At 46.5% G+C, this 17,131-nt stretch overlaps 1 protein-coding gene across 1 annotated transcript in view; it reads left to right on the forward strand.

Moving 5' to 3' along the window:
• Positions 1-690: 690 nt before the first annotated feature.
• ERBB3 (erb-b2 receptor tyrosine kinase 3) overlaps positions 691-17,131 on the forward strand; it is a 99,982-nt gene continuing 83,541 nt past the window's right edge. Inside the window, exon 1 of the mRNA XM_083489853.1 lies at positions 691-1,108. Coding sequence (XP_083345979.1) covers positions 937-1,108 — 172 coding nt within the window. The 5' untranslated portion in view covers positions 691-936. The remainder of the gene's footprint in view (positions 1,109-17,131) is intronic.

Here is a 17,131-nt window from a genome sequence, read left to right on the forward strand (position 1 = left end):
TAAGGAACCAAGGTGTGCTTAATGGGAGAGAGAGCCTTTTTTTAGGATTTCTTAATTACTAAACCTGGAGGTGAAGGGGAAGCCTGGTCCAGCCAAGGGTATTTATGTATAGACACAGGAGTCAGATTGTAACGGGAAAAATGGCTCATCTACTTTTGATATAATCAGGGAAGTGGATTAAATCTGCGGAGCGTGGCTCGGTGGGATTTTTACTAACCAAAGTTGTTTGCACGTCCCTGCTACTAGCAGTATTTATTTATTTAATATAATTTACACATTGCTTGATGGAGTGGGGGGAATCCCCACCCTCAAAGCAAAATGACCACTAACAAAAAATTATCCACAATATAGTCAGAGAATGGGTTATGTTGATATGGCACGGTTTCTCAAGTTCGTAGTTTCGTTGCTAGTTTGATCCATTGACCACAGCGGTGCGCCCGTTATTATGAACTCTTTTTCATGAGAGTTTGCAAAACAACAACAACGTGGATCACCCTTGCCTAGAACTAGATAAGGCTTTCTACCTCCACCCTTCTTTTTAAAAAAGTAATAATACAGTACTAATACAAATCTCCGCTTTCCACTCCTCGGCATGGGAGCTTAGACTGTTGTCCTCTGATTGGCCAGGCTAGGGCGCAGCCTCAGCCAATGAGGCGCGACTTAAGCTTCCCCTTGAATGAAGTGTGTGTAATTTGCGAGTTGTTGTGTGTAAGTGAAACTGATCAAAGGCGCCACGGCTGGTGTTCTTGGCTCTAGAGGAGAACTTGCCGCGTCGAGAGGCGGCGGGGACGGAGGCGATCAGCCCCATACACCCCCGCTGAGCCAGAGAACCGGAGAGCTTGGTGGGCATTTCGCTTGGGGATCAGGTGGCTTATCCTGCCGCCCTCTTCCTCATCCCCAATGCAGAATGCCATAGCCTGAAAAACGCGCCGCCGCATGCCAGGAGCAAGTGGTGGTGGGAGGAAGGCAGAGAAAGGAAGGAAAAAGCCCAGGCAAAATACAAAAGCGACTCAAGATCTTCCAGCGATGAAGAGCAACTTGGTTAGAAGCTTCGTGCCTTGGCTGGTCCTTCTCCTGTGGAGCCTGCGGTCTGCAGCTTCTCAAGCAGGTAAGTGACCCCGAACAGTCTAAAAATGTGTGTTATCTGTCGTCTTCTTTCCTTTTTGGCTGCCTTGAGCGGAATCGCGAGGAGAAAACTGCCCTTTGCAATAACACAATCGAGTGTCTGTTTAGCCCTAAACAGGACCTTACACGGCGGCTGTGTTTATATCCCGCATGATAGTGGTGTGTAACCCCCCCTACTCCCCCCCCCCTGAAATCGGATCCGACGCGTTTGATTATCTTTCTCTCGTTTTGTCAGCCGTAGGGAGGGGAACTGTGTACTAGTTTCACACCACGGAGAGACGCCTTTGAACCTGTGCCGCCGAGCTGTGGCAAAACCTACTTTTGTGTCTCGTCCTCCCCAGCCTCTCAGCTCTTCCTTTCTCTAAAGGGAGAGGTACACCCCCCCCCCCAAACAAACCAACCACAACGATCTTTTATTTTCGTGATTGGTACGGGTCTGAGGAGCGCGATCCTGGCTCGCTGATTGCGGGGTTTGGAGGAGAGGCGTCTGTGTTTCTCCTAAAAGGGAGGGCAGAAACTTCAAGGCAAACTTTATGGAATCTGTAAAATGTTGTTTCGCTTGTTTGAAGGGTTGGGTTTTGGAATCAACTGTGTGTGTGGGGGGGTGTGTGCTTTAGGCTGAAATTACAGAACCTGGACTTGATCTTCAGCCCTCCCAGCCTTTGAAATTGATTCCCTAGGTCTTGTTTAAACCTCAAAACCCTGGCGCACCTGAAGTAATGATAATAAACAAGTGACTGTGAGCATGTGCAAAGTGCATTTCCCTCTTCACTGGGTTTCCATAGCCCCTCCCCACTTACATACCTGGGATTTGGGGCTTACAGGATATATAGGTTAGAGAAGGTGTGGTTTTCAGGTAGGATTCGACTCTTTGTTTTTCCCCTTGAAGTTAAGTGCCATCTTCGAGGGAAAAATTATTATTGTATTAGTCATTAGTGATGTATGAGACAAGTGGCTACTTCACACAACCCTTCCACAAAATTTTATTCAGTGCCATGTTCTCCTCCCTGAGGAGTCCCTCCACTCATGATGTTCTTAAGGAGAACTTAATTCTTTCATTCTTTATTTGGTTGGGGGGGGGGATTGGGGTCAGAGTAACTTCCTCTTCATAGTTCCTTATCCAGGGCACATAAAATAACAAACCCTAACCCTACTTACCTGGGAGTAAGCTCAGTTGAATACAGTATGACTAACTTCTGTGTAAACATGGTTGGGACCTGCGGTTCATATTGATCAATTGCCCTCTAATAACCCTGCCTGTTGGTAGATTGAAATATGGCAAAGGAGTGGATTCATCCTGCCCTTTCAAAACAGGTTTATGGGGTTAAGTAGGGGATTCGGATCCACTGTAGTTATTGAGGCTGCGTGAGGGAGTGGCAGCTACTCCAGACTAATTAATGGAGTTTGGGGGCGTGAGCCTGTGTATCTGACATTCCACTCACCAATATAGATTAGAATCCTGACTCCACCTATTTTGAAAGAACATGCAAGGGGGGAGAGTTGGAAACAAGCTTGACAACACTTTTAACTAATGGTGATCTTGAGTAGAAAAATCCAATGAGATAACACACGCTCTTTCAACTCTTCTCCAGTGTGCTGTGCTTACACAAATTCTGAACCAACCATAATATTTCCAACTGCCAACTATTGGGAAAAGCTTGCCTTGCCCCAGTGATCCTGGGGGTGCAATGTAGGTGTTGTGATGTAGAGAATTCTGTGGGTTCTTGTTGCCCGCTACCCAAAAAGAAGGGGGGAATTACATTAGTATTGATGCATGACTTTCTCCTGCTCTCATATAATATTAGAACCCAGGATCATTCAATGAGGCTGAATATTGGGGAGATTCAGGGCAGAGAAAATCAAGTACTTCTTTGCACGGCACATAACAACAGCTCCTACAAGAGGCAGGGATGACCACCTACTTGGATGGCTTTAAAAGGAGATTAGACAAGTTCGAGGAGGCTACAAAGAGGGAAATGCACTCTGCACATGCAGTAAGCCCCTGAATATTAGTTGCTGGGGAATACAAATACACTGCAGTCTTGTCCCTAGTTGACCAGTGTAGCTAACAGGATGTTGGACAGGTTTTGGGCTTGATCTTCTTTTCTGATTATGGAGAGGAGACTTCCACTATGTAGTTAAATTCTACGTAAGGAATGTCTGTGTGTGTCTCTGTGTGGGACTTGCCATAGTCATTCCTGCCTTTCCATCTCCCACTGCTGAACTGTGTCATTGGGGGAGAAAGGGAGAAAGGGGAGAGGCCCTGTTGCCTTGCAGGTGGCATTCTTTCATTCCCGTCAGACTCAATCCATACCTTGGGCAGGCAGGTTCCAAGTGCGAAGATTAAACACCGCAAAGGGAGAAAAAGTTTTGATTTGAAAAGGGCCAAGTCCACTGTCCTAGCTTGTTTTGTGGTTTCTTAAGCCAACAGACGGGGGGAAATAAAAGGAGTCCCTTAAATCGATGCTGTTTGAAAGGTTAACCTCTCCAGCTAGGCACTGTGGTATGGAGGAATTTTTCTGTAGTGTTTCCTTGGCTATCTGTTGTTTTAAAAAAGAAATCTTCGGGGAGGGGTTTGTGTGTGAAAGAACTATGGATGTCCTCCTCTCTTAGACACTGGACACAGAGTCAAAACAAGTTAAGCATTCGTTCCGTTTTTCTGCCCGTAAATATGTTTGCAAATATTTTTGAGAACAAAGTCCTTTGGAATGCTTAACTTCCTCGGCAGGTTCCCTTTGCACCAGTGGGTTGGGGAACCATCTGCAACCTTTCAGATGTTGTTGAGCTCCATCTCCTATCAGACCCCCCCACCAGCATGGCCAGTGTTTGAGGCTGATGGAGAGGGCCACAGGTTCCCCATCCTTGCTTTATTATGTCCATGTTATCTGGAATGCAGTTTTCTTGGTGTATTCTAGGCCCTAGAATCTAGGGAATGTTTAGGGGCTGCAAGGTGGTGGATGAAGGAGAAAGCTAGAGAGATGGGAGTAACCTTTTAGCAAAGCTTTGTTGTCATAAGAACATAAGAAGATCCCATGCTGCTGGATTGGGCAAAAGTCCTTCCCGTCCAGGATCCTGATAGCAGCCAGCCAGGTGCCTCTGGGAAGCCAACAAGCAATGCTAAGAGGCAATAGTTCTCTCTTGCTCTTGAACCCTGCAACTAGAACTTGGAGGCTTCATCATGACTGTTGTTCATTGATAGGCTCTTTTTTCATATGGGTGTTTAATCCTGCTTTAAAGTCATTTAACCCAGAGGTCATTACAACAACAACAACAACAACAACAACAACAACAACAACAACAACAACAATTATTTATTATTTATACCCCGCCCATCTGGCTGGGCTTCCCCAGCCACTCTGGGTGGCTTCCAACAGAACACTAAAATACAATAACCTACTAAACATTAAAAGCTTCCCTAAACAGGGCTGCCTTCAGATGTCTTCTAAAAGTTTGGTAGTTATTTTTCTCTTTGACATCTGGTGGGAGGGTGTTCCACAGGGTGGGTGCCACTACCGAGAAGGCCCTGCACAAATAATTTATGCTGAAAATCAATAAATTGTGCTTGAACTGCTAAGATGGGTTGTTGTCGTTTTAAAAACGATAGTAGCGTGGAGGGTCTCCAAAAGCACAGGGCCCTTTGCAAAAAAAAGTCGAATGAGTGGCCAAGCAGTGGTCCTCCAGATGCTGTTGGACTTGCAAAATCTAAAGTGCTGCAGGACTAATCTGATGGGCAGTCACCAACATTAGTAATTTCAGCAGACCAGTTTAAATGAATTGACCTAAACTCATTGACTTCAATATGCCTGCTCTGATTATTACTAAATGTTGGGTCTACCCCTTAAACATTGCACTAGAAGCTGCTTAAAAGAGCAGTAATGTCAGTCCATGCCAATTAACATGGGAGCAATGTGCTTTGTTTTTGTAAGACCTTATTTAACTGAAAAGCGACTAATCAGTATATTCAATTATAACGAACAGATACCGGTCTTCCTCTGCAAAGATGTTTATGTGAGGTGCCTGCAGCGATGTGTGGCCTTGGGTAGGGTTATGTACTTGCAGGGAAGTGTGGCCTTGGACCGGGTCTCTTGGCACACCTCCAGCCCGGTGACCCTAACCAGAACAACCCCTTCCTGTCTTTCCTATCTCTTGAGGCTGGTATATTTGCACTGGCACAGATAATGCATCTTTTCGCTTTATGTTGCGTTTCTGCTGACATGTATTCTGCCTTTTGTACTTTACACAGTGTGTTTCAAGGCACTTGGACTCTGCAGCTGTTCGCTAATGAACAACTATGCTGTGGGGAGCCACCTCGTAGGTGAAATCACCCTCTGTGAAGTCAGATAGGTCATTGTCCTCTATGTTGTTGTTAGGTCTCTACAGAGAGATCACATCTCACAACCTTTTCTGCTGCCAGCACCAAGTCAGCACTGGCAGGTTTCTAACCCTCGGAACTGCTACCTTATTGGAAGGTAGTGAGCAGGCCAAATAGACACAATGAAACTGAGAAGGAAGGGAGACCTCCGTAGGGAACCTTTGCTGGTTCCCCTACAGAAGCATTTCTGCGATTCCTTCCATAGCTCAGCGGTATAGCATCGGTTTTGCATGTGGAAGATCCCAGATTCAACCTTTTGCCTCTCCAGGTAGTGTTTGCAGAGGCCCCTGCCCTGGGACCCTGGCAAGCTTCTGCCAGTCAGTGCATACAGAAATGAGCTAGATGGGCAGTGGCCTGACATGGTATAAAGCAGCTTCCTCTGTTCTCAGCTGTCTTAATTTCCTCTGCCAAGAGGAAACAACCTTTATTTTTCTCCCTAAGTTGATGTGTTGGTACACAGCTGCTGGACAACCGAGTGCTGGGAACCTTGTTTACGTTTTTTTCTACTTAATGAGCACTTGCTAATGAGCCCTCTCTTGCTCTCCTCCCTCGGTTAATAGAGACCAGGTTTCCCCAGTTGCCCGAAACCAGTTTTGTGTCAACATTCTTGACCTCTGCTAATTGCTTTCCCCATGTATGCTGTAGCTTTTGTCAGTGGGAAGAAAATCAAACAGTGTCGGTCAGATAAACTAGAGGGAAAACCTCCCTTCTCTAACCAGATCCCCAGTTCAAGACACACCTGCCTAAGCAATGCTGAGATTGGGAGGAAATCGTCTACTTCTTAAGAATCTATGGGTCAGAGCCCCCCCCCCCACCTTCCCACACATAAGCTGGCCTAAAACCAAGTACTGATGGGGGGGGGGGGAATCAACCTTTTTCGGTTGCATTTTTCTTCCATGTGAAAAGTATGTACCTGCACAGATTTGTCCTGGCCCTTTCCAAGTGTGAAAAGACATGGGAAAGGACCCCTAGTAACTTCTAAATCAGGGGTCGGCAAACTTTTTCAGCAGGGGGCTGGTCCACTGTCCCTCAGTCCTTGTGAGCCGTACTATGTTTTGAAAAAAGAAAAGAAAAAAGAACAAACTCCTATGCCTCACAAATAACCCAGATGCATTTTAAATAAAAGGGCACATTCTACTCATGTAAAACATGCTGATTCCTGGACCGTCCGCGGGCTGGATTTAGAAGGTGGTTGAGCCAGATCTGGCCCCCGGGCCTTAGTTTGCCTGCCTATGTCCTAAATGGACCATATCTGTGAGATGAGGTCTATTATAATTCTAATGACAATGTTACGTCTGTAGAATCCTGATGTTACACAGAACTAGACTTGGCTTGAAAAAATGAGGTGGTAACATTTTGAGCACGTATGGCAGGCCTCTTCCCCTTCCCCAAATTACCACAAGCATGCTATGTGCATCTGGGACTGTGGGGAAGGTACCCCAGACAGGCATGAGTTCCGTTCTGTCTCACTTTTAGGCATTAAACACCAAGGGGAAGTTTGGCCTTACAGTCGTACCTCGGAAGTCGAACAAAATCTGTTCCGGAAGTCTGTTCAACTTCCGAAACATTCGACTTCCATTTGAAATCCGGAACAGTCACTTCCGTTTTTCAGTTGTTTGGGAGCTGGAACATTGGACTCCCAAGGCATTCGGGAGCTGAGGTACGACTGTATGTTGGACATATTGCTTACGTGTATTGATTAGGTAGCCAACATAGTGCCTTCCAGATGTTTTGGACTACAACTCCCATCATCCCTGGCTGCTGAGCATGCTGACTGGGGCTGCTAGAAGTTGTAAGCCACAACAACTGAAGCGGTAGCACATTGGCTATACCTGGAATAGGGGAATTAATGCAATCGCCTGGTCTAGCCTTGGTCCAGGAATTCTCTTTGGTTGACGCCGGGATGAGCCCATTGTTATATTAGGTTTCAAGTGTAGCTTTTACAAGATTTGAAGGCGATGAGTTGATAAGAGGAAATCCATCTTGCTTACCCTAAGCACTGCCATGGTATCATCTCTCCAACACCCCAGTCCTCACAGTTCTGCTCTCGTGTCAACAACACTGCAACACAGCCACACTGCTAATGGCCACAAATACTCTCCACACCTTCTCCAGGCCTGCTCCCTTCCAGAAAGGGTCATTCAATTAATATGTACAAGAAATCTTCTAAAGGTTAAGAAGGCTTTGTCGGCTTTCCAGTTCCTGGCCAATTCTCTGCTCTGTTGATAGATTTTAAACAACAACAACTACTTCTCTCTCTCTCTCTCTCTCTCTCTCTCTCTCTCTCTCTCTCTCTGTGTGTGTGTGTGTGTGTGTGTGTGTGTTTTCTAGGCTGCAGAGAAAATAATTGTATCTTAGGGTTGGGAGGGACCGGGACATCATCAGTCCAGGTCCACCCTGCCTTCATGTGGCATTAGCCACAAATTGGCCTCCCTGCAGATTAAGCTGGAATGAAAGTCAGACAGTAGGATGCCACAAAAAGGGTGCCAGAGCAAAAGAGGTGCCTTGTGCCAAAGTGCCTGCAGAGCACCAGCTCCTCCTGCAGACTGGATGAGTTGAGAGGGCACGTGTCATAAAGGAAGGGAGGGCAAAACTCTTAGAAGCCAGGCGCCAGGCGCATTTTGTGTCTAAAGGTTCTCCATTTGCGAGCATCTCAAAAAGTCGGGTTGCCATTTTTTGTGCCTGGCTGACACTCAAGGATTACTGAAATGTATGTGCTTTGAAAAGTATATGTTAAGGATAGACTATGTGTTAAGGAGTTTAACAGTAAAGAATGTTTTGAAAACCTGATGTATGATACCAATATTTTTATTGTAAACACAAAATTAAGCATGCATTAAATGTGATATGCAATTCACATAAGTAACACATTGTTAATACTAATTCATGCTTATCAAAATAATAAATAAATAGTGTTGCCGACCCCCTTCCCCGCCCCGTGGCGACTAGACATTCTGTTTTGGCGCCTCCAACCCAGGTCCCAGAAGCCATTTGGCTCCTAGCTGTTCTACCCCAGTTTCTAACACTGAGCCACACCAAGACCATTATTTGTCACATTTATCCACGACTGTAGGGTGGCTTACACTGAGCTATTTAATTTAACCTTTTCAACAGCCCTGTGAGGTAGGTTATGGCTAAGAGGCATTGATGTCAGCAGCGAACTTCCTAGCTAAGCAGGGATTTGAGTCTTGGATTCTTGCATCTACACTTGACACTCTAATCACGTAGACTGTGATTGCTTTTATTGTCTACACCAGGGATTGGGAAACCCCCGACTCTCCAGTTGTTGAAGGTCTCCAACTCCCATCAGTCATAACCAGCATGGCAAATAGGTCAGGGATGATGGGAATTGCAGTTTAGCGTAATCTGGAGGGCTACAGGTTGCCCATCACTGACTGTACCTCCGATTGCATTTGCTTCACAAAAATCTGGGAGTTTGTGAAAGAGAAACTAGTGTGTGAGTGTATTGTAACTTTAGGGTTTCATGCATGTTATTTGTGTGTGTGCCTGTGGATGGAAGAAGGACAGCCTGTATTGTCAGGGGGATAAACATCTGTGGGGCTGAGATACAAATGATAACGGGGCAGGGACCAAACAATGGAGCCTATTTCTCTGATACATTTATTTCTGATTGGAATCTGTCCAGCCCTTGGTTCAGTCCCTGCCTCCCGCTCTTGAGATAAAAGAACTCTTTGTTGCTGGACCTTCGCTTCTGGTTTGACCAAACCCCTTAAGTCTCTTGCTCAATGATTATTAATTTGGAAACTGCGAAGTGCTAGGAAAATGGAGGGGATTCAGGAATCATGGCATTTCAGTGGGAACATGACTATGTAGGGAATCCATAGTAGATTAACTGTAATATAAGGTTTTGCCCCAGAACCAAGTTTTAGTGCCAAATTGGTTGTGGTTACTCCATGGAGAGGGGAAGGTACTTTGTGCATGAACAGAGACACTGAGTATCATGGCCGCGTCCATCTTGCAAATGTGTATGAAAATGGTCCCTGCTGACTGAAGCATGCTGTAGAATGAAGGTGGACAGAACATGGATTATGGTCTGCAAGCTAATTCTGTTTGAGCACTGAGTGTTTTGCTGCTCGCTGGGGTTCTTGCGAAGAATGCTGGGCTTTTTCCAACAAGGCACTTCTTGTGCCTACTCAGGGTCAGTCAACACAGGGTACTTATGTGCTCTTCAAAAATCCCATGAGCTCTAGCTGGATGACCACAGAGTTTCTAGTTGAGAAAAAGGAGTGTGACCAGCACATATCTAGAAGACTCTGGTTGCTGGCTTCATATGGAGCTCCTTGGGGGGGGGGGATGTGAAGAATCATTGTTTTAAAAAAGGGTACCCAACAGATTCAGAAAATGACTTATAGATGCTCCAGCTGACTCAGGCATTTGGGCCAAGCCATCTGATGCAGGGAAATGCAAATAAATCCTGCAGGGTCTGTAGCCAATTTAACCTGGTAGAAAAATCATCACTGTATTTAAGCAAGTGGTCCAAAATTGATGGGGGAGATTGTTCCACTTTAGCTAGAGATGCTCACAAAAAGGCACAGATGTTCTTATGGGATGTTGAGGCTCACCTGGCACTGAAAATGTCATTCTGGATCTCCTCCTTGGAGGAGCTCTCCTTTTCACGCTCTCCTGTTTCCTAATGCAGGCAGCGATTTCCCTGTGGTGCAACTTTTGGGTCCAAGGGGCTGTGCCCTAATCTCTTCCATCTATGCACAGCTTATGTTGTCAGAGATTTGCATGGCCAGGGCTGGGCAGGATTGTCCCTCCCATCTGAATCACTCCAAAGGAGGGGGGTGGAGGGAGGACCTTTCGTAATAGGTAGTGCTTGCTGAGTAAATAGCCGCAAGCGAAAAACCAGGTGTGCAGGGGAAGATCGGAAGGGTGGATGCCCAGCCATGAAGCAACTCCGAGTGGCAGCAAAGCAAGAGGGATGATGTATTGGAGGGGTGATCTACTTGAGGAATCATATCCAAACAAGGGGTGTTGAGAAGCATCGTGGCCACAGCCTCCGCCCACACCTGGCGTGTGTCCTCTCCTGCCAGATAGGCACAGGGTGTCTTCACAAACAGAGCACTGAGTCAACTGAGAGAGAGAAAAACAATGTTGCTCATCCCCCGCAGTTTGAATGGGTGTTGGGGACAGACACCAGGATAGCCCTTGGAATCGCCACTTAAGCAATCCTATGGCAGATGTTGGTTTTAGGACAGGGAGCTTATCCACAGAAGAGGGTTGCTGTTGTTGTTTTTGAATTGAGGGAAGGATACCTGAAGGAGCGTCTCCACCCCCATCGTTCTGCCCGGACGCTGAGGTCCAGCGCCGAGGGCCTTCTGGTGGTTCCCTCATTGCAAGAAGCAAAGCTACAGGGAACCAGGCAGAGGGCCTGCTTGGTAGTGGCACCTGCCCTGTGGAACGCCCTCCCATCAGATGTCAAAGAGATAAACAACTACCTGACATTCAGAAGACATCTTAAGGCAGCCCTGTTCAGGGAAGTTTTTAATGTGTGACATCTTAGTGTATTTTTGGTCTTTGTGGAAGCCGCCAGAGTGGCTGGGGAAACCCAGCCAGATGGGCGGGGTACAAATAAATTATTATTATTATTATTATTATTATTATTATTATTATTATTATTATTATTATTATTATTTATTTTTATTATTATACATTTATGCTGGGAACTGTAGTTCACCCCTCACCATGGGTGGAGCCAGGATTTATTTTATGGGGTAGGGGGACTGGACACCCACTATCATCCTCCTCTGACTGGTTCTGTCTAGCAGATTCGGAACGAAATATCTCAGCAGTTGTTTTAAATTACTTTCTTTTGGCCCCAAGTGCTCAGGAATAAAATCTGTCAAAATCTTTCTACTTTTAGTTAAGTATTTTAATCAACTGAAATGAAGAAGGCTCCTGATGATAGGGACACCCTGGAGGGACAGAATGATTGTTGCTCTTCTCTTTCTTTCTTACCAAGAGCAGAGAGGAGGGAGGAGGAAGTGGGCAGAGAGGGAAAGCCACACAGAAGCACCTGTGGCTTCCAGTGCAGCTGCCTGCACTAATTTTAGGCTTTTCAACTTTGACATTGCCCCTTGTAAAAAAAAAAAAAAAAGGCTTTTCAGAGCCTGCCTTCTTCTACATTCCTACGCCTCCTCCTGACAGAGGATACACTTTTGGAACAGTGGCTGTAGCAGCAGAGGCACAAATAAAGCTCTGCTAGAGGCAGCTTCACAGCATGCATATTCCCTTGGAATCAGTCCAGATCAGAAGTGCAGGGTCACTTCAAGCCAAGCCCCCTTCTAAGATTATGCAAGATTATACAGTCGTGTTATAATTGTGGTTGCCGGCATCCGTCTGTCTCGAGAGACAATGGAGCACGCCTCCGGGGGTGAAGTCAAACCGCTGTATTAGCAGCACCAAAAGTGACCTCTGTGGGGCGCAAGCCTGGGCAGTGTTGAATGGAGGTTTTGGGGATGCCCAGATAACAAGACCTCGCTGGTGTGGTCCAAAGGGAAGCAGAGCAATACGTTTGACGCTAGCTTGGCTGCTGGAGTTGCTGGAGGGAGGCCTGCAAGGCGCCATCCAGCTGTCTTAGGGATTTGTGTAGAGTTTACTCCTTAGCCTTTTCTTCTCACAAATATAATTTGATGATGATGATAATGATGTATGCATTGCAATGCTCAATGCAGATCTCTCTGGGTTGCCTTTCAGCTAGGTCTGCTATTTTGTGTGCATGTTCGTGGGCAAATGTTTTGGAACGCTCCAATAGCTTCTTTCTGAGCGACTTAAGTTGTGTTTACCTTGTTACGCAACAGAACATGCACACCATTCTCTTGAAACTGAAACACCTTCAGTTTTCATTCTTCCTAAATGCTTAGCTATGGAGCATACAGAACAACTCCTTTCCCATGCCACGTGCCTCCTTCAGAGTGACCCTAGGAGCCAATCTTTACCCGACTCACCTCCTTTCACTCTGCTTGACTCCAATAAGCGCAAAGGGTGCAAAGACTGCTTCTTAGTTGCTAAACAGCTTCCTTTTCATGCTGATTGGGTGGCTCTGGGATGCTGGAGGTAGGGACCTGCTAGGACTCTAGTAATGGGTCTTTGACCCCCTGCAACCTTGGACCACTGCACCTCTGCTTGGAATATGGTGGAAGTTCAGGAATGGCTTAGGACAAGACAGATTCCATCAGTCCACCGTCAGGACTATTATAGTTGCATCCTGCAGTTTTTCTGAGGAACAGGGTGACATAAGCCTCTTTTTTTAAAAAAAACCAAAACAAACAAACCCTCACAACAACCCTGTGAGGTATAAATAGATCGTGGAAGTGTGCCTGACCCAAGGTCATCTAGTAAGTTTAGTGGTTGAATTTGACCTCTGTTATCCTGTCAATCACTGTGGCGCACTCTCTTCAAAGACAGTTTAGGGGGACTCTCGTTTTGGGTGCTAACAAGTCCATTCCAAAATAGTCTCATCAAAGCCCAACTCACAACGTTATGGGATTATAACCCTCCTCGCTCCAACCGGTGAAGGGAAAAGCATTGTATGCAGGAAACAGGTGGATGAAAGGCACTTGCTGCCTCATCTCCCAGCTGAGTGGCCCGCTCAAAGGTACAGGAGGAAATACTGAGTTACCACCCAGCCACTCCTTGCTTTGTATTTTCTGTATGGGGAAAACCATAGAGCAGGAAGTGAGAGTCCACATCATAGAATCATGGAATTGTAGAGTTGGAAGGGCCCATCTAGTCCAACCCCCTGATGTTGGACTACAGCTTCTATCAGTCCTAACCAATAAGGCCAATGGCCAGGGATGATGGGTTTTGTAGTCCAGCAGCATCTGGAGGGCCCCAGATGTTGGCCTTTCACGTAAACCGCAGCGACCCTAAAATGGAACCTTTCAATCTCCCCATGGTTGTGCCAGGGGACGAGAGGAAGATAGGAGCATATGAGAGGGAGGTTCACTGTGCTTGTTCTCATAAAGCTAAACTGTGGCTTAGTATTGCAGTACACCTGAATGCAGCCACTGTGAACTTTGAATTCTGTGTGGCAGGCAACCGTGTGCCAGGGTTGGTAGTATTACTGCTACTGTTTATGCAGCTCTTTTGAGTGTTCTTGATGCACATTATCCCGGTCATCTGTACAACAGCCCGGTAATGTAGCTCAGATGGATAATCCCTAAATTGCACGTAGAGGAGCGGTTGTGGGAGCAAGATCTGAACTGTGAATTTCCAAGGTACTGCATCTGAAACCCAGATCAGCCTCTTCTCCAGATATTTTTAAAGACTTCAACCCAAGCCAGCACAGCCAGTGGTTAGGGAGGATGGTAGTCTAAAACATTTGGAGAGGACTAGGTTGGTGAAGGTTGAATTAATGGATCTATGAAGCCCTGTTGAATGCATGTATGGCTCCCTCCACCGCCATGATTTCTCCATACACAGGACCAGTAGCATGCATCCTATGTGCACAGATAAGTGTGGCGATTGTCCTCCTTTCCCCTGATGTCATGATGGGCAAGGGCTCCAGTTGGCACCAGGAAGCAAAAGGGTGAATGGGGCCGACAACGTTCCCTGGCAGTTGGAAATGGCCGAGGGCCAGGTATGAGAACACAATTGGCAGCCGATGATTTATAGAAACCTGAGCTCCAGCTTTTTAAGATGGGAAGTAGCTGGGCTTTAGTAAAAACCGGGGGCTCTGTTCTCTCCTCTTCCTATAGAAGCCAACTTCCTCCTGGTTTTAATACACTCCCGATTGTTTTCGAGCTGTGAACTCAGCCTACACAAACCACAATCATGCAGTGTGTAAGGAGGAGAATGGGTCATTTATGATTGTGAATAATAATCTGTATAAAAGTACCTAAAATGAGGCAATCCCTGCACCCACAATCTAATAGGCACGGCACAAGAGGAAAAAAGGGCTGGGGAGGGAAGAGGAACACCCATAGATGGTTGCGTGCTGAATGGTGAGCTTAAGGCGGCTAGGTTTTATTTTGTTTTCTGCCTGTCTTTCTAGGCTGGAAATGTGGAACTCAGGTTTATACTTGTTTAGGGCTCTGTGCTGTCGTTCCAGAAGGGCAGCAGTGAGAAGTATTTATAAACAGAAGAATGCAGAGAAGGATCAGAGGTCGGCCCCCTTTGTGGAGATGTGTTACTCTGCATGCTATCCTTCTCCCACGGCTGGCTGCTGCTTCCAACTGCCACAGAGCTGTCAACCATTCCTCTCTTTCCACCCATCCCTTCTGAAGGCATGTGATTCCTTTGAGCACTGCATCCGTACATTTCTTTCCACTCTCTGTCATAGTCACCCAAGTTCTGCCTATAGGAGAATAGTACACTCCTAAGCAGTGGTTGAAACTCCCATTGTTCTAGGCACATTTTGCCTAGGACATGGGTGGCGCTCTGGGTTAAACCACAAAGCCTAGGACCTGCTGATCAGAAGGTCGGCAGTTCGAATCCCCACAACAGGATGAGCTCCTGTTGCTCGGTCCCTGCTCCTGCCGACGTAGCAGTTCGAAAGCACACAAGTGCAGTAGATAAATAGGTACCATTCCAGCGGGAAGGTAAACGGTGTTTCCGTGTGCTGCTCTGGTTCACCAGAAGTGGCTTAGTCATGACCAGGAAGCTGTACGCCGGCTCCCTTGGCCAATAAAGCAAGATGAGTGCTGCAACCCCAGAGTCGTCCGCGACTGGACCTAATGGCCAGGGGTCCCTTTACCTTTACCTTTAAGCAGTGGTCGAAGCTCCCATTGTTCTACGCACATTTTGCGATAGGGAATTTCAGTAGCGTGAACAGTTTCTGAGCACTGGGCGCAGTACTGCACCTAAGATTTCAGATTAAAACTTCAGAGTGGAAGGAAAGGAGGACCTTTTTTATGCCTCCCCACTTCCAGCTCTGAAGACTGGAGAAGATACCCTCTTAAGAATATTAGGGGGGTGGCCAGGGGAAGGACTAGACCACCTGAAAAATGAACATAAGATTTTAGCTGAAGTTCCTTCATTTTCAGCTTCGTATTCTTATTATTAAAAAAAGTGCACCTAGACATTCCGTTGTTGTGCCCACAACCTAGGTTTAAGGTGCCATTTAGCTCGTTTCTAACACTTTTCCTAAGAGTCCGCAGTGCAATGAGGAAGTTTTGGACTCTGAACTTCATGGGTTGTAAAGCTGCAGAGAACGTTCTGTCAAGGCAAGCGAGCCTCCTTGCTCAATAGTACATTCTCCCCCTCTTTTCTTCCTGTACACCCCCTAAATCTGGTCTCTGTTTTCCCCCACTGCTCCAGAGCAGATTTAGGTGTGGTATGGTGTGTGTGTGTGTGGGATAGGCCCATTGCCCCAGCGCTAACATACCCTCCAACATTTTCCCCATGAAAATAGGGGTGTGAATTCCCATACCCTCCAATATTTCTCCTATGAATATAGGTATGTCCTACCATACCCTCAAACGCCTCTCTGATGAAAATAGGGATGTCCTAAGGAAAGGTGGGACATGCCGGGATCAAATCAGAATCTGGGACGGCTTCTCTAAATCAAGGACTGTCCCTGGAAAATAGGGACACTTGGAGGGTCTGCGCTCATCCCTGTACTGGCATAAATATTTAGTTGAATAGCACCCAATGGCCTTGTGGGAGCGTGCACACCCTGGTGTCTAGATGGCAACATGTATTAATTAATTTAGTTTAAAATGTAGTACGCCACCCCTGCTGTGTTTGCCTCTCCCCATTCCCTAGATATGACTTTGGACCTCTGTCCCAAACTCCTGCCCTGATGGCAGCAGTAATGAAAGAGTTTGAATGGACTGGTTTGGTGGTTCTCTGCTGATGACAGCAACATTTTTCGACGAATTTTACAGAACTGAACCTGAGGATCCCTTCATTGTTACGTAGCTGTTCGCACCCACGCCATGCTTTTAAAAACACATGGAATTCCCCAGAGAATCCTGGGAACTGAAACTGCAGTTCCTGCCACCCTTAACAAACTACAGTTCCCAGGATTCTTTGGGAGGGAATCCACATGCTTTTAAATGTGAGTGAATCCTTTATCAGTTTCTAGTGCTGGTTGTGGGCAGGAATGCCATTTCAGGCTTCAGCGGCAGGGTTGGCAAGTGGGGTTTGTTGGGTGGGAGAACAAATGTAAGTGAGGGTGCATCAAGATTCATATAGCAAGGTTCAAAGGCCTTATTTTAGGTATAAAAGGTAAAGGGACCCCTGACCATTAGGTCCAGTCGCAGATGACTCTGGGGTTGCAGTGCTCATCTCGCTTTACTGGCCGAGGGAGCCGGCGTACAGCTTCCAGGTCATGTGGCCAGCATGACTAAGCCGCTCCTGGCGAACCAGAGCAGCACACAGAAACGCTGTTTACCTTCCCGCCAGAGCGATATACAGTGGTACCTCGGGTTAAGAACTTAATTCATTCCAGAGGTCCGTTCTTAACCTGAAACTGTTCTTAACCTGAAGCACCACTTTAGCTCATGGGGCCTCCTGCTGTTGCTGCACCGCCGGAGCACGATTTCTGTTCTCATCCTGAAGCAAAGTTCTTAACCCGAGGTACTATTTCTGGGTTAGCGGAGTCTCTAACCTGAAGCGTATGTAACCTGAAGCATATGTAACCTGAGGTACCACTGTACTGTATTC

This window comes from Podarcis liolepis, assembly GCF_965112155.1.
Source record: "Podarcis liolepis genome assembly, chromosome: 2".
Lineage (NCBI taxonomy): Eukaryota > Metazoa > Chordata > Lepidosauria > Squamata > Lacertidae > Podarcis > Podarcis liolepis.